The following is a 24,566-nucleotide window of genomic DNA, read 5'->3' as shown; positions in this document are numbered from 1 at the left end:
CACAACAAAGCGCTCTTATAATATTTAAATTAATTTTCCAAATGAGTTTATACATGATATGTTTCGACACACAAAAGAGTATTAATAAATGTATGGCTTTCATAGAAATACTGTAAGCAATCTTACTGCTGATCTAATGTGAACTTAATCATTTAGTATAGCTAATTACAAATACCGTGGTGGTAAGTAACTAAGTACATTTACTCAAATACTGTACTTTTTTACTGTACTACAATTTTGAGGTACTTCCATTTTATGTTACTTTGTACTTCTACTCCACTAACATCTGACATACCTGAATGCTATATAAGAAGACCACCTGCTGAACCAAGACATATGAACAATGTACATTCCATTATGACTAATGTAGTTAGTATCTCAGTAAAAATACTAAGTAACTACATTTTCAGGCTAAAAGAGTGAAACAACTTTGGCTTTGTTAGCTTAAGCTAAGGCCTTAGCTACTGAACAACCAGCTAGCAATATTAAAATATGAAGACATTTAAACAAAGGCTATCAGTTAACTGCATACTTGCCTAACAGTTTAACTAATTACCTATATGAACGTTATCTGTACTATTTTCTAGCAGTGAACTTACCTGTGTCAATGTTTAAATGTATTCCAGGGACATTACAAATCAGTTGTTAAACATTGACCTCACTAGCCACATTTGACATTTTAGACAGCGCCGAATACCATGTTGCGTTCAATAACAACAATATTAAGTAGCATATTAATATAAACAATGCTGTTTTTTAAAATTAAAAATATCAGCTGTAGCTTATTGTTCTCATTAAAATATGAGTTGCCCAACTAGAACAAATGCTACTTTGAAATGAATTTTTTTCTATGTTGAAGGTGTATTTTCTGTTTAAAACACACGTCACTGTGAATAACTTAACCGGCCGCGAAAGCAACAAAGACCGGTGAGAAAAATACAACCATTGGGGGATAGTGTACCATCTCTCCTGTGTTGGCAAACAAGTATTGTCTGTGTGTGAAGGACAAGTTCACATAGCAAAACAAAAATATGTTCTTTAAAAAAAACAAAAAACGATTAATAACTGAGATTTCAATTCATTTTATCAATTACAACGACGATTACACCGCCGTCACCTACAAAAAAATCTGATACTCAAAGGAGATGGTCATTAACTCAGGTTTTTTATTCCTCCTATCTGGACTGAACCATTACAAATCTTTCGGGGGGACATGGCGCCGACTCGTAACATTACGTGACGAAAATATACAAGACCATAACTTGCATAACTTTCTTACCATTGCTATTTTATAAAATAGTTCCACTACTAACGCAATATGTGAAGCATGTATTTGTTTTGTTACTGTGGAGACAACTGTATGTATGGTTACCCTTACAAAAGAAATGATCTGTCCCACACCAGACCACCACGGAAAATGGCGACTGTGAAATAGATGGAAGACGAAAGTAAGAAATTATTCAATGCATCGTTTAAATTGCGCCCTGTCTGCATCTGCACCGCTCGGAGGTAACGTTTGTTTGTTTTTCATCATGTTATTAATGTCTGTTGCGTAAATAGCGTGAAACGGTTGTCAATAGCTATAGTTTAGCTTGAAGAATAGGTTTTGGTGTGGAACAGCCTTAATGGAATGGTCTGCAGCTCCCACAAGCAGCATCCAACAACACAGCGTGATATAAACGTCAAATAAATGCAACGATACCCTTATGGGACTTGGTATAAATGATACAATTAGCCCTGTATTAAGATAGCATTGGAAACATACTCCAACTATTGTAGGTTGGCATATAACTGAACTACTGTGTTGAAAGTTTTAGCTCTGTACAATATCCACAACCGCTTATTATAAGCCATTTCCGAGGTCCATCTCTTTGCATTTTCAGTGCTGCTGTTTATATGTTAGAAACAAATCTCACACAGGAGCATTCACTTGGTATGACACTTTTATTGCCCTTCAAATGCAAGACCTCTCACTACCGCGACCTTGTAGCATTATAAATGGCAACGATTAATCATCAGAGCAAGTGTCAAGTATATTTTAATTAGATATATTTATATTGTAGTCAATGATTGCTGGTTGAGTAAATAATCTAACTCTGATGACAATGTAAATAACTGAATGGTTTACTTTTTACATCAAACAGACTCATTCTAATCAATTCAAAAACGACCTATTGCAGCTTTATAAAGCATTTCAATATTGAACTTGAAACATAAATCTCACTGTTGTTCACCTCAGCATTCTAAAAGTTTTAAATGTCTTATTATAATCTTAGCTAGATGATTAAACATCTTAACCATCACTGATTTACGATTGTATTAAGAGCTACAGTTTATGACTGTTACATTTTGACAAATCTGCCATTATCTGCTTTATCTCTTGGATGACATGTGACATGTAATGTAATGGATGCTAAAATGTGAACAGTGAAAAAAAACCTTACAATTTCTTTAATCTAAGGTTTACTATCACAATAGGCTACACAAAAAACAGCTAGCTGGGATTACTATTTTTAAATAGTTGCAAAATAAAATAAAAATGAAACTAATCGTCTCTCCCTATCTAACCATTTCTTCCCCATTTTCGTTTTTAAACTTAAACACAAACAACAACTTTTTGTTGCCATTCTAGCAGTTTCTAGTGGCTGCGATGCTCATTACACTCGAGAAAAAAAATTACTCCAACAATCTATAGACTATTTGTTTTTCCCTTATACTAAATCCGGATTACTTCCTCTCCAGTGAGTGTCTGCTTGCGCTAAAGTGCAATATAAACTACATGACGACTGCTATTTGTTAACGTTAGCCCATGCGATGTGGTGAAACAATGACCAAAGCAAACCCTTTTTAATTGGGCACTTTTGTTTAATTACAAAATAAATGTAAAAATACATTTTAATATTTCAGGTTCATAATGATCAAGGTTAAAGGCTTTTACACACCAGGGAGGGACAAATAAACAACAAGAAATTGCTAAATGTTCTCCTTTTAATCGTTTACATTAAAACAAATTAGCAAACGTTGCGTCAATGGTTCAATAAAAGTTTTCAACAGCTTAGCTCAAGCTCTTAACTTTAAGCTAAATGCTCATGAATTTGATTTCCCCCCGGGAAAACCATTGGTTATGTCAATTTGGTACAACGTGATCGGTTAATGCTTTATTATGAAAAATATACCTTATTCCAGAAATAATTAACATCCCTTTTTCACGTAATGTTTGCATTCTTTGTCAGATAGTAATGATGACAAAAACTGTTTGAATAAATATACACATTTTTTTTTGTACTATTAAACTGTGTAGAGCTGGGCTGGTGTAAAACACATTTTAAATTGGTCATCTATTTAGGCCCAAAAAATTACCAGAACTATATACCACATTTTCACGCAGCAGCCCAGCATTGCTAGATTAGTTAAGCTTAGCTTTAGTTTATTTTCGAGACTTACTGTGAACACATTCACTTTCCAGTGAACAAAACGCGCCTATCGTCGTTTCATGTTCGCATTAACTAGAGCATTTTTATTAGTTTGAATGGAGCCTGTCCCTCTACCAATGCAGGGTGCAAGCCCACATTTCTATTTGATTTCTTGCTAGCACGAACCCTTACTGTTGACTCCAAATCCCTATGAAATATACAACATGGTTTCTAAAATGTCAAGAGTTGTAAAATCTTCTCTGTGAGTACTACAAACTATTTACAGGCTTTTGGCATTTGATAAGCCATTAAACGCATTAATATTTTTTTCGAACTGGACTTCCTTGTATTTTATTGTTTACCGGTACTAAACTACTCATACCCCCCAAAAGGCTGGTTTTACACAGAGCTGTCTGTGTTTTTTTGTTCTCAATGCCCACTAACACCATACATTCATACAAATGCACAATACCTCACCACACATTTTAATAGGTTGAAGCTATCAAGTCAAAATCTCCCAAGGACATTACAGAGGAACATTTTTAACTTCAGAATACGGACAAAAGATTAAAAGGCAACAACCCTACTAAGATCAGTTATTTGTTATTGTGCAGGGACAGAGAAGCCACCAAAGGTGGTAAAGGTTTTTATGTAACCTTTGAGAAGCTACAGTGATAACTGGATTTTGTAGTTACTTTTGGTTAAGGAATATCTAAGAAGGCTTTACTTTTATTTTTTCAGGTCATGGCAGCTGAAATGTCATGTCGGACCGGTGTTGATGAAGACGACAAAGATGCAGATCTTGAAATCAACGCCCTCACACTCTTGCAAGAACCAGTGAGAATGGCCCAAGAATCCGCATCGTGCACCAATTCTTTCGGCAAGCCTTCTTCGAAACAAAACAGCGTCCTAGATGTTTTGTCGAACACAGATATGCTGTCTCCGGTTGGCCTGGGAAATGGACCACCTTCACACCAGGCTACAGAAGCCCATGAACTCAACAGCATCTCTATAGAGAAGGAGGAGACAAAGAGCATCACCCCATTACAAACAGTGCAGGAAATTGACACTGCAGGAATTTGGGGTTTTGATGAAGACTCTCCGGAGAACTCATTGGATGATTTTAGTAATGCCAGTGACCTTCATTGGGACCCTCACAAAGAGTTCATGCAGTTTCTGTGGGAGAACCATGGGGATTCCCCTGGTGAGGAGCATAAAGATGAAGACCCTCCTTCCAACAGCCAAAAGACAAGGAGACGGAAAATGGACATGGTTGTCATGGTGGATCCCTCAGAGGACCTTTACCCCAATCTGAGCCACAAGTCACCTGAGGAATTGTCTGATGCTGAAGACCACGTAGATTCCATTCCATTCAGAAAATTCAGAAAGTCAAGGAACCTTCCCCAGTCAGAGTCATCTCCATCAGGTAAAGTTACAAAGTATCCTAATGGAACAGTCAAGGCCATCAAGGAGATTCTTTACAATCCACCTGCCAGAAATTCCAATGAGAACAGTATAGGTCATGGGCTTTTACCATTGAAGGGAAGACTTACCATAAATTCTCATTCTGAGGAAAAGCCATTATGCTACCCGTGCTCAAAATGTAAGCTTGTATTCAAGAAAGAACATCATTTACATTGTCACATGAAGTCTCACGTTGACGCGCCGAATATTTCGCCAAAGCTTTTTATATGCCGAGAATGTGGACTGTCCTTCAAACAAAGTGGTTTGCTTATTGAGCACATGTCCAAGCACAAGGAGAAAACGGCAAGACTCGCTAAGGAGATCAAACGCATGAATGATAAGAAGAAAGAGGATAAAAAGAATCTTTTCTGCCCTCAGTGCCCATTTGGTACAAACTGCCCAAACAAGTTTGTTCAACATGCCAAAACACACGAGAAGGACAAGAGAAAGTTTAGATGTGACAAATGTAGCTTCAGGACTATGAGTGAGACTGATCTTAGGAGACATAACATTATGCAGCATACTGTTATTACTGTAAGAAATCAGATCCAGAACGAAGACTCTGAAATCTACTCCTGTAACATTTGTTCTTATAGAGCTTTTAGCAAAAATGTTTTTAGGAATCACCTTCTGCGACGTCATCAACAAACCTTTGAGGAATACGAAGCAGAACATTTAAGAGAAGAAAATGCACAAAAATTGACGGAGGAGCACACACCTAATAGTAAATCTCCTGTAGAAGATGCAGAGTTTACATCTAAAATCTCTATAAAAAAACAGATCTCGTCTAAAAGAGCTTGTTCACCGACTGAGTCCAATGATATTTCCGACTTATTCCAAAATAGCAAGATCAAGAGAGGTCTCAAGTCTCAACTAACGGAATCAAAGCTCGACAAATCCATTAATGTTCTCCTGTCCCGACAAAGAAATGGAAAAAAGATTGCAGAACCGAAGAGGGAAAGCAATAATCGCAGCACATCGGTTCTGGATTCCAAATGTGACAAAGATGTCTCTGATCAATTGCCTGGATCCTTGACAGTCAAAGTTGAAGATGCAGCTTTATCCCCAAATGGTCATAGTTCAGCAGAAAGAGATCAGTCAACACTCAGAAAGTCACCGTCTAAAAGGAAGATGTCCACCCCATATCGCAACACCTCTGACCAAGACTCATGCTTCATCTTACCAAAAACTCTGCCAACTCCACAGAATATAAACCAAGAAGAAGAAGAAGAAGAAGAAGAAGAAGAAGAAGAAGAAGAAGAAGAAGAAGAAGAAGAAGAACTGTCAGACTATGACAAAAAAGACATTTTCCACTTTACCGATTCAGATGCCGATACTGACTTTTTTGACAGTGGTATAAAGAAAGAAAAGCAAAACATAATTTATACCTATAGCAGAAGAATGTCAATGAGGGGTGCTCTGCAGGCGTCTAAAAGGCTGTTTGAAAAAATAAAAACTGAAGAGCAAGAGCAGACTGACCCTGAAATCAAAGAAGAATGCATTGAAACAGAAGTATTTCAAGAAACCATAGACTCCAACCAAATACCTCTGTGTGAAGACTTCACAGAGGATTTGTCAGAGTTGGATTCGGAACGGAAGAACTGTCCATACTGTCCTGCAATCTTTGAGTCGGGCGTTGGATTGTCCAATCATGTCCGAGGGCATCTTCATAGGGTTGGACTGAGCTACAATGCACGCCATGTGGTTCCTCCTGAGCAAGTAGTTACTCACGACAGGAGGCCAAGAATTCGACGGAAGATGTCAGCATACCAGAGACTGAAAAAAGGTAACTATGCACTTATTGCATGTTCTTCTATTTAAACTTTGCTTATATGTTTGGGACTTTGGCCATTGGTGCTATTTGTTATTATATAACACTAGTACGATTATTACTTAGGTCAATCTTGCGAATTCGTGGAACAACCTTACAGAGTAGTATGCATCGTTGTAAGCATAGTCGTGCACACTTTGGTTTTTCATTGAAATTAAAGATTATTAGAGACATTATTTGGCAGTCTTCTTTGGTTTGACCTATTCTGGAAAAAAACTGTTTTTTATCAGCCTGGTTGTGTTCCCCCATTGGAAAACCTTTAAGCCACCTTGGCACGTCCAAGATTTCAGTTCTCGCAACTGATAGAATCAATACACTGGCCAACCAAAGTAAAACCTCAGTTTTAAACTAGGTTTAAACTTTGGTTTTCTATTTTACGTTGGAAACTGTTTCTTTTTGTAATTTTATTGCAAAATGTTTATGTTTCTGATTTTTCTTTTATCTTTTTTCAGCGTTACAGCAACAGGAGTCTGAATCTGAGACTGTGAAGAGCATTCACTCCTGTCCTTTATGTGGGGACTCATTTGATAACAGGACTGGTCAGTCCAACCACATAAGAGGCCACCTCAAAAAGCTTGGTAAAAGCTTTGCAACAAAGAACAAATCCCCGTTATGTTTACTCCGCGAGTTGATGCGGGACAAGAAGGAGTTCCAGCGGGCCCTCCAAATTGTGGGAAAGAAAAGGAACCATTTCCAATACGGTGCTTCCCCAAAGCTTTCCAGTTTTGACCGTTTCACGCCACCGCCCATTGGATGCCCCGGCGTTTGCACTGATTCCACACCGTTGATGTCCCCGTTTTCTTTGGCGGGAATAGGATCGGAACAAGGGCAACCAGAGACTAAGTTGGATGTTAAAAATTCACTCTCCGGCACAACTGCTTTGATAGGAATTCTGAAGAAGAGGAAGTGTCAGGAGGACGGCAAAATAAAGGGGTCCCTTCAGATGGCAAGAAACATGTTACTTTCTTCAAACAGTGAGCACTGTCCAGGATCAAGAGTTGCATCTTCACTGCCAAATTCAATATGCGGTTAGTAACTTCCTTAAATTACTAACCAGTAGGTTATATACTGGGGCATTGATGTCTTTTGATTAATTTAGAATTGTCTATAATCCTGTAATCCTATTTATATATTCATGATCAATATCTCTGATATGATAATATCAATTAATTTCAATTAATTAAAAGTATAACCTCACTTGTACATTTAAGAGAAATAAGCTATTGGAAAAAAAATCCTGTCTTAGCTTTTGATGGCTTGTTAGAGGCAAACCAAATGCAAATTGACCCATTTCAAATGAAGTTTGCAGTTGTTTAATGCAAATATATGAGAAACAAACATCAGATTGAAAGCGTTGTTAAAGTGTGGTGTCATCAGCAAAAAGGCTTAAAATGACATTGCCAAAAATCCTTCTGATTTTGTGGCCAAAACTGAGGAGCATTTTGCATATAATAATGCAAAATAATCTCATTATTTCTGTATCAAAACTTTAATAGCAGTAATTATGCATGCAGGGTTTTTAACAATAGGATAGGACAGCTTTTATACATTTTATGAACCTTACATGATTGGATTTAGATTCATAACCTTGCCACAAAAAGAAATGGAAGGACCTTTTGTTATTAAATCCTACAATTCAATACCACTAACAAATCAGCATGACCATGTTATACTTCAACTTATTTGTTTGTCTTTGTATTTTTTGTCTTTTTACAGAGAAAGGTGAATTCAATAGGAAGATGTGTGTCCATTGCAATGCAACTTTCCACAGTGGTGTTAGCTTGTCTAATCACCTGCGGGCATATGCAAAACGAAAAAGGAATGCCGTACTTGACGGAACCGGTAAGTGCCATCAGCAACAGATTAAGTTGAAGACATAATGAACAGCCATTTTTAGAGCACAAGTTATTTGAGATCGTAGAATGCTACATTAGATCAACTTTTTTAATGATAACTTGTTGAGATTTTACTTAAACAAACAGTTATGCTAACATTAACTTTTTCTCAGCAAAGCACATCATTTCTATCATTTAAACCTAATCCTTCCTCTTAAAACTATTTTCTAAAATGTCAAAACATTCAGTGTTTCTAACCATATTGTCTAGCTAGCAGTCTTCTTTTTACTGTAACACCAAATGTCAATCAGTGAAAGAGCAAGGATCCACTGGCAGAAATGTGTTCAATGTAACCTGACAAATGAAAGCTATTCACCTTCACTGTATTGTTATGTCAGTTGACATCTCAGACAGATAACTCAAACTCTCAGCAGATGAAGCCAAAACTGTCTGTAGTGCCGGATACCACAAGAGATTGTGAGGACCACATCATAGTTGTAATGAGTGTACCGGTGGTTATGTGTGTCCTCTCCAAGATAAAGATCCAGAATGGCATCAGCAAGTAAAATATTGCAACGATTTTAATTGTGGAGCTTCATGGGTGCATCCATTGGAGCAGGGGTGGGCAATTATTTTTTCCATGGGGCCACATGAGAAACTGAAAATATTGTGGAGGGCCGGGCCAAAAGGCTGAACTCAATTCTGCATAATATTAATTGTATTTCTTTATAAAAAGCAGTAAATAGCATTGTTTTGACAAGCTGGTAAGAGTATATGTTATAGTTAAGCAATGAAAAAGTGAGGTTGCCTTACAAAAAAATGTCATTTATTAAATCAAATTTCCCAAAACAATGGTAAACAAAATGAACGTTTTTCACCATTTGTGACTCATATTAGTGAACATTTTCAGTCACATTCACTCAAACACATTTTGAGTTTCATTTACTGTTGGAAAGAAGTTCTTAGCATTCTAAAGACATCACAATATTGTCTTTGTACTCCAAATATTAAGCAAGATACATCATATTGAACTGTCACTAAACATCACTGAACTGTGATTTTGAGAAAAAGGCTTCCAAAGAAAGTGTCCCAGTTCACTGCTAGTTGGTGCCTTTACATGCCAACATTTGTAGTCTAACCACCTCATTTGGTGTTTTTAAGTTCTCTTTTCTTGTTCAGTGAGAGAAATCTAGTCTCTGCTGGGCTTTAACGAGTGCATCAAAGTCAGGTTGAATGTCTGAGGTGGAGATGCGAAGCACAGCTGACAGATGATCATCAGTGAGAGAGGATCTATACCTGGATTTCGTAAACTTCATAATTGAAAATGTTTGTTCACATATGTATGCGTGTCCATGCACTCGTTTACCTCCGTGAACAGATCGCTCCCTGTCGTCGTCCCTTTCATCGACCGCATTGCTGCCAGCTCCTCCGTAATCTTGAAGTCCGGTGTTATCCCGCGGACGAATACGAGTAACTGGGCTGTGTCGCGGACATCACAGCTCTCGTCCAAAGCCAAGGAGAAAAAGTCGTAACTTGCCACTTCACGTTGCAGCTGAAGCTCCAGATTCCCCGCAATGTCCTCGATCCTTCTAGTCACGGTTCGCCTGGACAGCGGGACTTGCTCAAATGCGGCTTTTTTTTCAGGGCATATTAGTGCTGCAGAGTCCACCAAGCACTCTTTGACAAACTCCCCCTCCGAGAACGGCTTACTGTTTTTAGCAATTTTGTGGGATATCACAAAGCTGGTCATGGTTGCTGCATCACTGGATGTGTGAAGCTTGGTAAAAAAGCCTTGCTGCTTTTGCAGCTTAGCTAGCAAAGCTTCCGATGTCCGCGCCCTTTCAGCGTCAGTCAAGTTTTTATATTTCTCCGCGTGTTTCGTCTCGTAATGTCGACTCACATTGTACTCCTTAAACACGGCGATCTGCTCCCCGCAAACTAAACACACGGTTTTACCTCCGACTTCAGTAAATAAATACTTAGCAGTCCAATTTTTGTTTGAAAACCCTGCATTCAGCATCTACCTTTCTTTTTTTAGCGGACATTTTTTTGAGGGCTAAAGTCGTCTTGTGACAAGGATCCAATAATGTGCACGTCTTGATATACGTATTGCGTCATTATGCACGTGAATAAAAAACAACTTCAAAATAAAAGCAATGCAGCTTTAGTCCATGCATGAGGTAAAGTTAGAAAATATGTTTATTTTGTAATTTCCAATTAGCCTTACACGGGCCGGTCAGAGTCAACCAAAGGGCCGTATGTGGCCCGGGGGCCGTACGATGCCCAGGTCTGCATTGGAGGAACAACCTTTTTGAGGCAGAAAGCCTTCAGGGCCTACTTTTCCTGCAGGCACAGATAATTACACTTATATGTTAGGCTTTTGGTCCTAGCGACACTGGATTGGCCAATACTGTTGAGACACAGAGCCAGAATATTAATGATGAATAAAGATAGAGCTAATGATGTCCACACATCCAATCTGGGTGTTGAATTTGCAAGGCTAGTGCTGATAATTAATAAAGTTTGTTCTGTCTCCCAGCATTTGACTGTAAAGCAAGGAGGTACCGCTCAAGGCCTGGCTCAAAGAAGAAGCTACTGCCCTTACCACAAACTCCAGAGGAAATGTACAGACTCACCTGCAGGTAATTTTTGTATATAGTTTATAATATTGGATATTATGTTTTAATAGCGTACATCGTCATGTTTGCAATCCAACAGTGGGTTGCGCTGTCAAAATATGTTTGTGGTCTGTTTGCTTCTGTTGCCAGCCATTTTCTTTAAAGGGGACCTATCATGCAAAATGCACTTTTTGATGTCTTTTATACATACATTTGTGTGACGTAATATGGTCTTTGTTTACATTAGCAAGCATCGCTAACACTCAGAGCTAACCTGTACTGGAGACTGTGGCCATTTCTCAATGTGGAGTAAGCCTGCTGCAGAGCCACTATTTCAAGTATACTACGTCATAGAGTGGCGCAGAAGGACTGTTTGAATGCATGTTAAATGCCCAGCATTCGGCGCCACTCGATGACGTAGTATACTTGAAATAGTGGCTCTGCAGCAGCTATACTGGACATTGAGAAACGGCCAGTATGTGTAAAAAAGCAGGAAATAAAAAAATGAACTCACCTTGTGGTAAACCCGCAAGAACAAAAGCATTTGAGCTCCATACCGTTTCAGAAATAATCCTTGATGTGGTTTGGAACATGATGGTGTTTAATCACGGGAGCATTTAGCTGTATCTCTGTAGAATTCTGAGCAGGCATTAGCTCTCCCTCCTCGAATCAGCAGTTCTCTAACAGGGCTGAAACAGAGGGATATGAGGGATGTCTAAAATGCATGATCTGTTTGGTATTTTGAGCAAAACACATCATAGACATGTTTTTTATATATTTTTATATATCTGAGACTCATAATATATGCCTAAAAATAGTATAATGGGAGACCTTGAGTTCTAAAACAATTATTGTGAAGAATGTATGTGTGTGTAATCGTATTAGATTATTGTATTGCTTCAGCTAAGAAAAAATAGTAATTCTTCTGTGAAGCAACGGCTGGAACTGTGGTGACAGCAATGCAACTTGAAATAACGGCAGTACTGGTCGAGGTTTTCTGTAACTATCAAAGTCCCATTTTTATTGTTCCTTTTTTCTTCTTTTTGGACTGGTGACAGTTTAGCCAATATGGATAAAAAACAAATATAAAAAGAAATATTCAAAAACAGGAAACTAATGTGTTTACCGGCGTAAAATTGTCTGGACATCTTTCTGTGGCACATGGTCCCTTGAACAGAGCAGTCTGCTATTCCTAGCAACATTCTGCGATCCTTATCAGCGGTCTACTATCGAGAAAGATTTGACCGCAGAATTTCCAGAAGGACCAATCAGAATTCAGTGTTCATCTAAGCTGTGTAATATCTAATGATCTTTTTATCAATGTTTGATCTATGCAGGTTCTGTGACCTCGTCTTCCAGGGTCCCTTGTCGGTGCAGGAGGACTGGATTAAACACTTACAGAGACACATTATGAACACTAGTGTCCCTCACACTGGGCTGGGCATGGTGGAGGTCACCTCGCTGCCCAGGGACCCCTCAACTTTCAAGACTGACCAAGACAGCTCTCTGACAGCCACACACGCCGCCTCATGAAGCCAACGGGGACCTTTTTAGATTTCACTAGACTATGTGTATGTACATTGGATGTTTTCACTTTTCTTTTCTCTTTTAGTCGAAATACTGGCTAAAAGTAAATCATTGGTCAATGATGGAGAGATATTGTACATGTTTGGACAGAAGATTTTTTTTTTATTATTTGGATATTGTTACCTTTTGTTGTTTTTACATGGTTCATTTTTTGGAAATACACTTCCAAACGGACACACTATTTTGTTTTATGCAGTAATGTAGTGTGGAATCCAAGACAACCTTTACCTCAGATTTTTCATGGTTTCCGTTTTTGTCCAAATTTGGGAGCACCTCTCTTCTGTATCAATGTCACTCTTTAAAAGATGCTTAAAATCATGTTTGTTGTATTGCAACATGTCCAAGCCCACAGTCTCTGTTTCCAGGCCACAGAGTGAGTGAGATGAATATTCCCACTGAAAATGACGGCATCTGAAAGCTCACATTTCCACGAATCCCGAGTGGAAAGATGAGCTACTCTACAAGAACAAAAAGAAAATGTCTACAAACTTGTAATGCATAGAAAGTGGTTTTAAAAAAAATAGTATTTCAGTTAACTGCATTGTTTTTATTACAAATACAAAATTAAAACTGAAGGTGGTTAAGAAAAAAAAAGACTTCAAGCACAGCCGGTGCTGACGACGCCCTTCATACATGTCACCTATATTTAATGTTTGAATATACTGTTTTGAAAATAATTTAATTTTAAATGTACTATATCACTCAGATACAATGCTTAAAACATTTGTGTTGTTCTAAATAAAAGAAAACAAGAAACAAGTTGTCTTTTTCAATATTTATTTTTCTTCACATAAAATATAAAGAAACATTAAATCTGTAAATGAATAATACTACACACTTTGTCCTCTTGAAAGGCTCAAATGGTGATGCACATTAGATGTAGATAACAATAACCAAATGTGACAGACAATGTGTGACAAAGGGACAAGCAAATCCATATGGTGTGAACAAACCTTGATACAAGATGAGACTCTTTATTCAGACAAATCCTGAATGACTGCAATATACCACTCAAATGCTTCATTTACGGGTGGTGATGGTGGTTTAACTCCAGGGTTCTTCATCAGCTGTCTTTTGGAGACTTCCATTGGTTCGCATCATTCAAATGGGCTGCCACCCTGGGAAAAAAAAATGGCAACTTTACGAGCTGTTGTCGACACAATTTCATAAAAAAAAATGTGTGATCCGGAAATGGGGCATTAAGCGTAACAAGTACTTTTACTTTTGGTACTTGTTAGATTTTGAATTCAAGACTTTTACTGGTACTTTTTACAATTTTGTATTGCTACTTTTAGATAACAAAAATATGTATGTACTTCTTGCACCAGTAAGGAGGAGCAAAGGATACTTAAAAAATCCCATTTAAGATATTGGTATCAGCAGCTTTATTAGTAGCCTTAGTTGGTACTATTTATTGGTGTTATAATGTAAGATGTGTAAAACATGTTTTACACATCTTACATTATAACACACTATAACACGAAAGATTTGGTTTACTGTCCCTTATATATTTTAATGCCATATCGACATAAATAAAAAAAGAAGCGCAATCTCACCTTATCTTACATGCACAGTGTTTTTTTAACCTGTTGTAATGTGCTACTATTTTTACTTTCTACAGTAGGTTGTATATTTAAAGAAACAATAGCTCTAACACCTGAGGCCTGTACTACGAAGCCGGTTCAACCTAACCTGGATATGTTTGAGTTACCCGGCTTACCTAATCCAAAACAAACGCGCTCTTGCTAAACTGTCCTACGACGCTGGTTATCAACTCGTTAACTCAAGCCAGCTTTGCCCTATCTGGTTAGGTGCGCATTCACATGAAAGGGGTGGTATTTGGAGCATTCGACCAATCACAAACATGGACAAGCGTACTGACAGCACAGCACAGCGCAGCGCGTCATACTTTGTGAATGAAAAGTCAACTATAATTAGACAAATATGAAGACGTTAAACTTCAAACATCCATGACTTAAAGGTAGGGTAGGTAAGTTTGAGAAACCGGCTCGAGATACACTTTTTGTTATATTCCATGGAATGCTCTTAACATCCCGATAGCAATGAATATCTTAAGTGCTTTGACAAAAAATCCATAAAAAAATGTCATCTGTGGAAGCCGTAATACTGTAAAAAGCACGACCAATCATTTTAGCCGGCCCGGCTAAAATAACTGGATGGCCTACCTGCCTGTCAGCCTTCCATCTGTGCACAAACTTATCTCGTGCCCTCATTGGTCATGTGCGCGTTCGTGTGTGTTGGAGGAGGGGCTCTGTAAGGAAGTGGCAGATTTGTTCCAGCTGTGTATTTTCAAATTCTAGCGCACTCAAGCTGGTTTCTCCAAAATTACCTACCCCACCTTTAAACACTTTATCCAGGATAAAAGCCACATAGTTGCACCTGCAAGATGAATACAGCTGGTAAAAGAAAAAGTGTTTGAATGCGTACATTAACCAGATAAGGAAATATATGATACATTATGATGTGATATGAATGATAATGGGACACATCAACGTCTGCACTCACAGTGCCGCGGACTGTACTTAATGTTACTCTGATCCGGTTACTTATGTTGTGGCAGATATTTAAGTAAGCTTTCTTAACGCTAATGTTATAATAGTCAGATTGCTCTGAAGATAGGAGGGGATATTCTATTAATTTTCACGTTCACAGTCAGTTGATATTTGCCGGCCGTCTTTCCTGCAACGGCAGTCTAAACTGTATTTCCTTTATCCTGTAATATGACTTGATCGCTTTAAACTCCGCACACTGAGCTCTGATTGGTCAGCAGGCGGTGCTTTCACTGAGTTGATCTCTTATCCTGGAACCTAACCTGCTCCGGACCAGGCTAGCCGTTTAGCATAAGTTACCATGGCGATCTAGCCCGCTAAAAAGAGAACCAGCGTCGTAGGACCGGAAACCCAGAGTTTTCCCTGAAGTTAGCCGGCTAAGCGAAAATCCGTACAGTCCAGGCCTCAGATGTACCTTTACCCACACAAGGATCAGCTACATAATAACTTACATTTTTTTCAGAACCAAGTTATTATGGTATCATTTTACAACGAAAAGTGTTCTTTTGTTGCAATGCATCTTTTACATGGCTGGTATAAAATAGATCATCTGATCAGGTAATATAGCATCTGACTGACCACAGGCTGTAAACCTCTCTTTAGAATAGCTTGTTATTTGCATTAGTAAACAGAGCCAGTTGATAACCGGTTTCTTTTGGACTCAATAGCAGATTACTGACTTGGTCAATATGAATATATTGCTTGTGCCAACATAATACCACATTGAAAATCTCAAATGATGTTAAACATAGCGATATTGTTAGCATGATAGCTAGCTAAGATTGTTTCACACATTTCTCCATGATGCCATTGGCTGAGTTTGAATAGTTTTGAAATGTTGTTTCTTGCAAAATACCTCCAGGAAGTGTTCAAACTGATGTTTCAGCTTCTTCATAATGGATTCTGCTTTGTCAAGGCAGGAAAGTCCCCGCTCCACCTGAAAATCCTTCAGTAAAAAAAGAAATCCGATCAGAATTATAATCATCACTTAAACTTGACTAAAGAAAAAGAGATTTAAGACAAAACTAATTGTCAAAGCTGGGGTAGGCAGTTTATCGTTAGCATCATTGGCTAAAAAGCCCATAATAACTTTCGAGCATAGTGTAGTCCTAGTTGTATCATGTCCCATGGTATGCCAGAATAAATATTCTCCAAAGTTTAAATTCTTTCCTGATGATGCCTAAAATACACTGCCTATAGAGAACTGCAGTGACGCGTCCTAAAACCTGGAAGTAAACTTCTTCCGGTTCCTTCGACAAAAATGCATTGCAATTTCTCCATAGGATTTTGGAAAATAGCTCGAAATAAGGTCTGCGGTTGACACACATTTAAGAGACGGATCACGTTTTGTTCAGCCGGATAATCTCCACATGTCTACCCTACTTTTATAATTTTCTAATCATAAATCTAATCGATAGATTTATGATTAGAAAATTATAAGAGATGTGCAGTGCTACTGTACAGCAGTGCTACCGTACAGCAGTGCTACCGTACAGCAGTGCTACACAGCAGTGCTACTGTACAGCAGTGCTACTGTACAGCAGTGCTACCGTACAGCAGTGCTACCGTACAGCAGTGCTACCGTACAGCAGTGCTACCTTGGTGTTGACGAGGTGCTCCTGAGAGGTGATGTGAGCGTGCACTGAGGAAGCAGCTGTGGATAGGAAGACGCTGCAAGCTGCACAGTGGAACATTTCAATCTTTGTCATGTGGTCGTTTTCCTGCAGAGCTGACAAAACAAAGAACGGATTGTATTTAGACTTGAATTGTCTGGAATAGAAAATACTTTGATAAGAGATCGTGTGTCGTTCGAAGTTGTTTGGAAGAGATTTACCTTGCAGTGCACTACTCTCTATGGTTCGGGTGCACTGATGGCTTTTATGCAGCATGACTTCCTACAGACATAAAAAAACCTTCCATCACCAAGAAGACAAAATAATGATATGCACCAACATTTGGTAGAGGCAATAGGATGTATTTAGCCATACTATGTATTATTTACCTGTATGAAGGCTATAGTCACATCCTCATAGTTATTGTGCTGCTGGATGTACTCCAGGATGTCCCAATGACTCTTGCTCTCCAAGTGATCCTCCAGCTCCAAGCCATTGATAAACTCAACGTCACAAAGGTCACAGGAGATGTCACAGGGGATACTAAAAGAACAATATAATGGCATTTAGTATTGCTAAAAAACAGACCTTTAACAGCACAAAATAAACATGTATATAATCTTATACAAGCTTAAAGTGACAACCATGTATACCAGACTAACAACCAAAACATTCTAACATTTAAGTCACATGTTAAAACCTCCATATCAGGTTTTAAAGCTGTTTCCAAAACAATCAAAGAGATTGTCCCTACAGAACTGTCAGTCGTAAATCAGTTCAACGCAGCTCTCGCATCATAATAAGTCATGCTCAGTGGCAGTTTAGGATAAAGCTTTGCAACTACAGTGGCTAACATTCAAAGTACCAAAGCAAAAAGTCACAAAGTTTTAAAGCAATTGGAATTAAAAGTGTGCACAATGGTAATATTCTGTCAACTTGGTCATTTACCCAGTGTTTATACCCTATAACAAATGTGACACATTTTTAGATACAATACACTTAGCTATTCAAGGAGCTTTTTGGGCAATTACATTGAATTTTTAGCTAGGGCTTGGATAAATGACCTAAAAAATACCATCATACTTTTAGGCTATGATGAGTGTTTTTTGTGTGTCTATGGCCCAATCCCAAACCACGCCCTACACCCTACCCCTACACACTCCCCCTCCGTGACGGAGTGAACTCCGTGGAGTGACACATGAGGCTCCCTCCTGTCAGATGGAGGGAGTAAATACAGCGGCAAGCTTTGGGACAAACTCCCCTCTCTCCGGCAGAAACAGGAAATGCCGTAACTTTATGTAACAACGGTTTCAAATCAGCATCTCTTAGACCAAAAATTTAAATTAAGAACTAAAATAAAACTCCAAACATCTTTAATTGTGTTGCTTTTTTGTAAAGCTCTTTTAGTTTTAAACCTGATTTTTATAAGCTTCTTAGTTTTTGCAACAATCTGTAAATATACACAACTTTATAATAAAATGCACACATTTACCTTTTTCTAGACTAAACACAGGTATATGATCCTAAGTTAAACAAATATGAGGTTATCATGAGGTTGTTAACGTCGCAATTTATCAGTGGATGTTTGCTGGAACTACTTGTAAACAGCGTGTTTCCTGACGGACACACACAGCGTTGAAACCGGTCAGGTAGAGACCGGTCTCCAGTCAGCACCGCTGCAGACTCGCTGTTTGAGGGCTTGATAGCCCACTCCCCCTCCACACCGCTCCACACTTGTTGGTTTGGAACAGCACTTAATGTGGCGGACCCTCCGCGTGAACTCGCAAACGGAGGGGTAGTGTGTAGGGGTAGGGTGTAGGGGGCGGTTTGGGATTGGGCCTCTGAGAGGGAGAGACAGCCATGGGAAAAAGACAATTTGTACTAGATGTTTGCGCTATTCATTTAAAACATCATACCTAGAGAAAGTCGTGTATATATGTAGTTGTGTATATTTTTATATATTGCCCAGCCCTAACTTTAGCTGATGACAGCCACAAACAACTAGCCTATCAGTGTAGGAATGAAGTTGTGTGCATTTCCTCCTCTTATGTTACTCCTAATACAGCAAAAGCTGACGCTGCACTGCCATATTTTGACGTTGGTTGACATTTGTGCACTATTTTAGCCAAACTATGGCAGATGACAATATAAAACAAATTGAAAAATATATAACCATGTGATTTCTTGTTGCTGCTGTTGCCAGTGAGTGTGATGTAAATACTCTACGTGTAGCATATTTAAACAATCGTGCATCAGTATCCTTAGTTCTTACGTGTCCATTATCATTCTCAACTTCCTGATTCTTGGCACATCAGATGAAGGTGGAACGGGGTCCAATCCAGTAGAACCTTAGAAACAGAATAATTATGAAGTTACAGAGGAAATACATGTACACAACACGATAATGAAGTACTGTTTTTCTTATTCAAATAGGTTTCCAAACAAAACACTCCATAAGCTGATTCATGCAATTTAATTAGTGGTTCGCCTGTATTGACTTCTCCTACATTTACTTAAAATGGTGGGTCATATGACAAATGTACCTGTTCCCCTGGATTCCAACGGAAGTGGATAGTCCCTCTGTAGCCTGGGGGGGGATAATCTAACTTTGGTCATCTACACAGGAGAGAATGAGCTGTTATGGGTACCAGTATCATGCAAAATAATAGAAAAGCACATCAAACAGATCATGTATGCTGTTTAAGTCTACAACTGGACCCGACACAATAATGATTTATTGTCCACAACTACAATGTTGGAACATCTTCAGTTTAAGCCAAATTATAAAAGCAGTGATATTGTTGTATATCATTTATAGCAAGTAAGTTGTTACAATGCACTTTGTTTATTTATTTAGAATATTTTCTGTCACATTCCAATTCCAGTGTATAAATAAATGATAATAATAATAAAAAGTGAATTGCTCTTGAATGGGTAATTATATAATCATTACATTAGTGCCATAAAACACTGACAATTATATAATTTCTTGCAATTATTACTGGGACAATGTTTATTGCGTGACAAAAGTAGATGGGCCTAAAGCCACAGAACACAAACTGCACAAATATCAACCTTCAGAAAACAAACATTGCAGGTTGTTGAGTTTTATTATTGATACCTCTCTCATGTATTCTGGGACTGTGATCGTCTCCTCCCCGTTGGTCCGCTGTTCTCCATAGGATGGAGGAAAGTGTTGGGTGGAGGAGTCGTGAATGAACCGGTCAGGGCTGTCCACTCTGTGGTCCAGATGTCTTCTCATGGAGTCATAACCTGAAATGTCATGTGATTCAGTGCTGGGGCTATAAGCCTGTCGTTCAGGCAGTCTATGGTCAGGTAGTCTATGATCTGGTGGTCTATGATCTGGACTGAGATCTCGACCCTCGCTGGGTCCAGTTTCAGGGCTCAAGTCCTGCATGTCGATGCCCACTGACTCAATGAAGGTTGAGGCAAAGCGGCGTTTTTTCTGGCAGTCTTGACCTGGAGACAAATGCTGATGTTCCAGTTGGTTGTCCTGATCCGGGGGTGACTGGTTACGGTTTTGGGCTTGTAGCATCTCGTGCTCAGAGTCTGACGAGACGGGATCGTAAGGATCATAAATCTCAGCCCTGGGGGAGAACAAAGAAGGGTTAGTGTGTTTGTTGAATGCAATTTACTATTAGCTAGATCATATTAGATTTGCTATGGTTGGATAGTTATCGAAAGTGATGAATCCTTAAATGTATGCTGTTTCCAGCATACATTGCTTTGTGAAAACCTTTGGGTTTTGGAATGACAAAACAACACATTTGAAGACATCACCCTGGACTTTGAGAAACTGAGATAGACATATATTTACTGACATTTAAAACCAAACATTTATTCTAGAAAGTAATGGACCGATTAATGAATAATATAAATAATGGTCAGTTGCAGCACTATATCTTCTGTAAGGACATGATACTATTAACCACTTAATGTTTACATACACTATGAATGTGTTAAAAAAACGTTATGTGCTGTTGGGGGAAAACAATTAAATAAAATTACTTTTTCTAGAATGAGAAAAAACGAATAGGAGGTTGTGCGCATTAAGTGAAACTGTTCCACGTTTCAACAATTAAGTCACAACAAGAAAAAGTCAAAGGTTGACATGTTTGATGTCCTGGATTGTGGCTACAGGAAACATCACTTTCTACCTGACACTTTGTCAGTTTACAGTAGAAATCACTGGCTGCTTACCTTCGTGAACCTTCATTGCTTTCGTCCATAGAGTCATTTTCATCTCCTAATGGTTGAAACGAAGACTTCCATTTATCAACAGAGGTGTGCGCTGTATGATATAAATATGAATAACAATGATCATCATTTATTTTTGACAGACTGGGTTAGGCCTGCACAATTAAGCAACATGTTATCATAATTGCCATCTAGAGTAGTGTAATATTCCAATCGCAGGAAGCACAATATTTGTTAGAGGGTACATATTTGTTAAAATAAAAATGTGAATAAAGTATTGTGAAGTTGTTTGTTTATAACAGGTACAAAAGAACACAGTAATCCCCAAATATGAAAATGGAAAAAGGAACCCAGAAATAGCTTTTCCTACAGCTGACTGGTTTCCCTTGATATCTTTTTAGAACCAAAATTATGACATGCTTTAGCAGTATACGTGCAGAGTGTTTTTTAAAGCGCTGCACTGTATTATCTCTCAAATACAATCACTCTGACTAAAGATAAAATACAGACTGGGGCAATGTAGTGGCCTAGGGATTAAAGTGCAAGTGGGAAACTTTGTTGCATGTCACTCTCCAATGTCCCTCATGCCCTGTGATAACATTCAAAACATATATTTAAAAAAATAAAAATAAACATTCACTTGATGATTTACTGTCTGCAAAAATAATCATAAAGTAAGGAATCAAATCAGTGAATGGTTATATCAGTAAACAAAATACAGCAGCATGATATACTAAATAGTTCGTTTTTATGTAAACTCCAAGTAATTAAACTCGTCTTGTGTGCCTGTTTCTAAGTGTGTTCATTGAAGTTACCTGGACGTTTCTTTGCTGGTTTTGCGTTAGCAGCCGTAGCAAATGTCGGCTGTGAGTTGACTGCTGGCTTCACTGGGATGTGAAGCATAGCTTCTTTGAACTCCTGGGGTATTCTATTTATCACAGAAAACAGATGACAACGTGAACAATTAGCACAAAACTAAAGACTAAGTAAATAAAACAGTAAAATAATACGTCACAAAACCTGCATTTTGCAAGGTAAATGCAGAATGGTGTTTTATCTGTGCTAACTTCAACAAGTTAGGCTAGCAAACTAAACTGGCTTAGCATGTTGTGTTGTTAGCTTTAGCCACATAGCTACACACATATCAGTTTATTGCTAAAAAATATACGAAGTAGCGGTTAATAATAATTGCATGCAACCTCAGTTTCCCAACTATTCAAACCAGCAACATTGCACGCCATTGTTAACCGGAACACTTTCTCAGATATATTAGCGTTGCTAAGCTAACGTTTAGTGTAGTGAAGCACTGGGCTAAAGTTACCTTCCAGGCTGCTGCGGCTGCTGTTTGAAGGCTGGAGCTGCTGCTTTAGCACCTTTAGCTGAAAGGTTTGGTGGAGTTTTACTCTGTCGGTTCATCATGTGGTTGTTTTGTGGGAAAGTAAATGAATTAGAATGAGTGAGAAGTGAAGCTAGTTCACCTACAAACAGCAGGTAAACATTCACCTGCCGACAGATGGCAGCATACTGCAAGAGGAGATTCTTCTGTACATTACAATTGTTTTCCAAATACCATTAAGAGGGGAATCATATAGACCTCCAAATGGATTTGTTCATGTTCATTATGTTTTGTAGTCACTAAAACTGTTATAATAAAGTTATTGGCTGCATAGGCCTAATGAAGTTAAGGAAATTATAGACATAGTGGTTCCTCCAGAAGAAAGGATTTCAACTTTAGGTAATAAAGCTTAGCAAACGATATATTTTAAATAAGAAGCATTAAACCAGTTGACACGTAGTAAATCCTAATTCTGAGGCTTTCCTTGTTCCTGAATAAGGACCCAGATTAAGTGTGTCCAATAAAAAATAAATGCTTGTAAATAAGTACTACTTCAGTAAAACATTAATAATTATCTGTCTTGCATTCTGTATATTGCTATATGCATTTGTTGTGAACTAAATTACCACAGACTTAGGGGCTTTAGCATAAATCATAGTTTTGCTAAAACTGACAAAATGTTGAAAGCCATTACAGATCTTATGCTGACATCATACAAGCTCATATGGTTAAGTGTTTAAAGTTACTATAAAAAGAAAAAACCCTATGTTGAAACCTGTAAAACAAATGACAAGATCACAACAGAAACAGTCAAGTTATTGTTTCCTCCTCACCACGACTCACTCACTAACTAATGTTACAGGTTTGCAGAAGATCATCAGGTCTCCAGTAAAAGCCGACCCATGTATGGGCAGGAGGGAGTCTTAATTTGACATATCTTCTGTAGGATCATATGGATGGATGAACACATGAATTATCTATCTTTATCATGTTAACATTAGACACCAGGTGAAACAGATTATGGATTATGTGGGTTAAGCCTACCCTACCGCTACTATCAGTGACCTGGAAACGCATCACGTGGACTGATATGCTCACATTTCTAAACCTTAATGTTCATTGTATGGTTGGGAACATTCTATTCTCTGTGAATGTTGGCTTAGGGGCCTTTGTATGGAGCCCCTAAAGCAGGGAGGGCAAACTTTTTGATCATGGTCCATACAGAAAAAATATAAGGAGTCTTGGTCCAAACTATAGTAAAAACTGTAATTTCAACCAGTTACATTGCAAGAAAATCAGTTTTATAGACCAGGAACCCCGCCAAATTAATTCATTTTCTATCAAAATAACTTTGCAACACTTAACAGTTTAAAGTTTTACATGTAATTGCTGTGCCTTCATATTACAAAAAGTATTCTGTATCTTTAAATTATGTATATACTTTTAAACTGTAATATAGTGCACAGCTTAAGTGCAGACTTGGCAGAAATGGCCATATATTGGTTTCTGATCTAGTGCCCTCTCCAAAGATGACAATTAATATGGGTATGTAAATGTGTACATCTAATATTAAGATGTAACTATCAGTAAAATATTGGTTGAAGTGCCAAGAGAATTTCGGGCCCTTTTCTATATATATATATATAATTTTTTTCTCATTTTGGGCAGTTTAAAAAACGATCAGCGGCCGAATTTAGCCAACAAAGCCAAAAGAGGAAATGAGCAAAATGTCTTATTTTGTTGACAGGAAATAAAGGAACTACCATCAAACAGAAGTGTTACTAATAAGATGATTAATTGCTGCTTTGCAATAATGCCTGAGACAGAGGCTTGTTAATGTTATTAGTTCCACCTCCTGTATTTCTTGCTATGAGTCAAAAGGAATTTTTCAGATTAACTCACTTGATTTATTCACTTCCCTTTCAGCTATGGTGCTGAGCAGAGTGCACCAAGTAGCTGAATAATAATTAGACATCATTCTAAAATCTTGTTTTATTGTGCCATAAAGGTGTGAACTTTGAGCAGGATCTCAAAGGTGGTACAGCAGCTCTGAAGAATAAATACTGTATATATATATATAT

General features: G+C 38.1%; 2 protein-coding genes across 4 annotated transcripts; one reads left to right on the top strand and one right to left on the bottom strand.

The window, feature by feature from the left end:
- Positions 1-1,397: 1,397 nt before the first annotated feature.
- Positions 1,398-13,651, top strand: znf644a (zinc finger protein 644a). 2 transcript variants are annotated; one of them, XM_034137733.1, is made up of 6 exons: positions 1,398-1,509; positions 4,155-6,663; positions 7,161-7,736; positions 8,425-8,550; positions 11,083-11,185; positions 12,499-13,651. In XM_034137733.1, the coding sequence occupies exons 2-6, from the start codon at positions 4,158-4,160 to the stop codon at positions 12,692-12,694; spliced, it is 3,507 nt and encodes a 1,168-aa protein (XP_033993624.1). In that variant the 5' UTR covers positions 1,398-1,509; positions 4,155-4,157; the 3' UTR covers positions 12,695-13,651. The 2 variants fall into 2 exon arrangements, with proteins under 2 accessions (XP_033993624.1, XP_033993625.1); XM_034137734.1 differs by having other exon boundaries at positions 1,412-1,448.
- LOC117488698 lies at positions 13,509-23,519 on the bottom strand. 2 transcript variants are annotated; one of them, XM_034137736.1, is made up of 11 exons: positions 22,471-23,519; positions 21,965-22,077; positions 21,153-21,198; positions 20,053-20,539; positions 19,475-19,547; positions 19,204-19,279; positions 17,321-17,474; positions 17,153-17,213; positions 16,917-17,047; positions 16,175-16,264; positions 13,509-13,866 (listed from the first exon to the last, which is right to left on the bottom strand). In XM_034137736.1, exons 1-11 carry the CDS (start codon positions 22,566-22,568, stop codon positions 13,846-13,848), a joined length of 1,350 nt encoding a protein of 449 aa, XP_033993627.1. In that variant the 5' UTR covers positions 22,569-23,519; the 3' UTR covers positions 13,509-13,845. The 2 variants fall into 2 exon arrangements, with proteins under 2 accessions (XP_033993627.1, XP_033993626.1); XM_034137735.1 differs by having other exon boundaries at positions 21,153-21,243; positions 22,471-23,518.
- Positions 23,520-24,566: the final 1,047 nt, after the last annotated feature.

This window comes from Trematomus bernacchii, unplaced genomic scaffold (assembly GCF_902827165.1).
Source record: "Trematomus bernacchii unplaced genomic scaffold, fTreBer1.1, whole genome shotgun sequence".
In the NCBI taxonomy this organism is placed as follows: Eukaryota; Metazoa; Chordata; class Actinopteri; order Perciformes; family Nototheniidae; genus Trematomus; species Trematomus bernacchii.
Note: the sequence above shows the minus strand (reverse complement) of the source record. Positions and strands in the feature narration are given on the sequence as shown.

Coding starts and splice junctions, on each gene's coding strand:
- znf644a (XM_034137733.1), top strand. CDS start 4,158: ATGGCAGCTGAAATGTCATGTCGGACCGGTGTTGATGAAGACGACAAA. Junction 7,737..8,424: donor ACTGCCAAATTCAATATGCG/GTTAGTAACTTC, acceptor GTCTTTTTACAG/AGAAAGGTGAATTCAATAGG. Junction 11,186..12,498: donor ATGTACAGACTCACCTGCAG/GTAATTTTTGTA, acceptor TGATCTATGCAG/GTTCTGTGACCTCGTCTTCC.
- LOC117488698 (XM_034137735.1), bottom strand. CDS start 22,568: ATGATGAACCGACAGAGTAAAACTCCACCAAACCTTTCAGCTAAAGGT. Junction 17,475..19,203: donor TTGAGAATGATAATGGACAC/GTAAGAACTAAG, acceptor TTGTTCTTTTAG/TATCCCCTGTGACATCTCCT. Junction 16,265..16,916: donor AGCACCTCGTCAACACCAAG/GTAGCACTGCTG, acceptor TTTTTACTGAAG/GATTTTCAGGTGGAGCGGGG.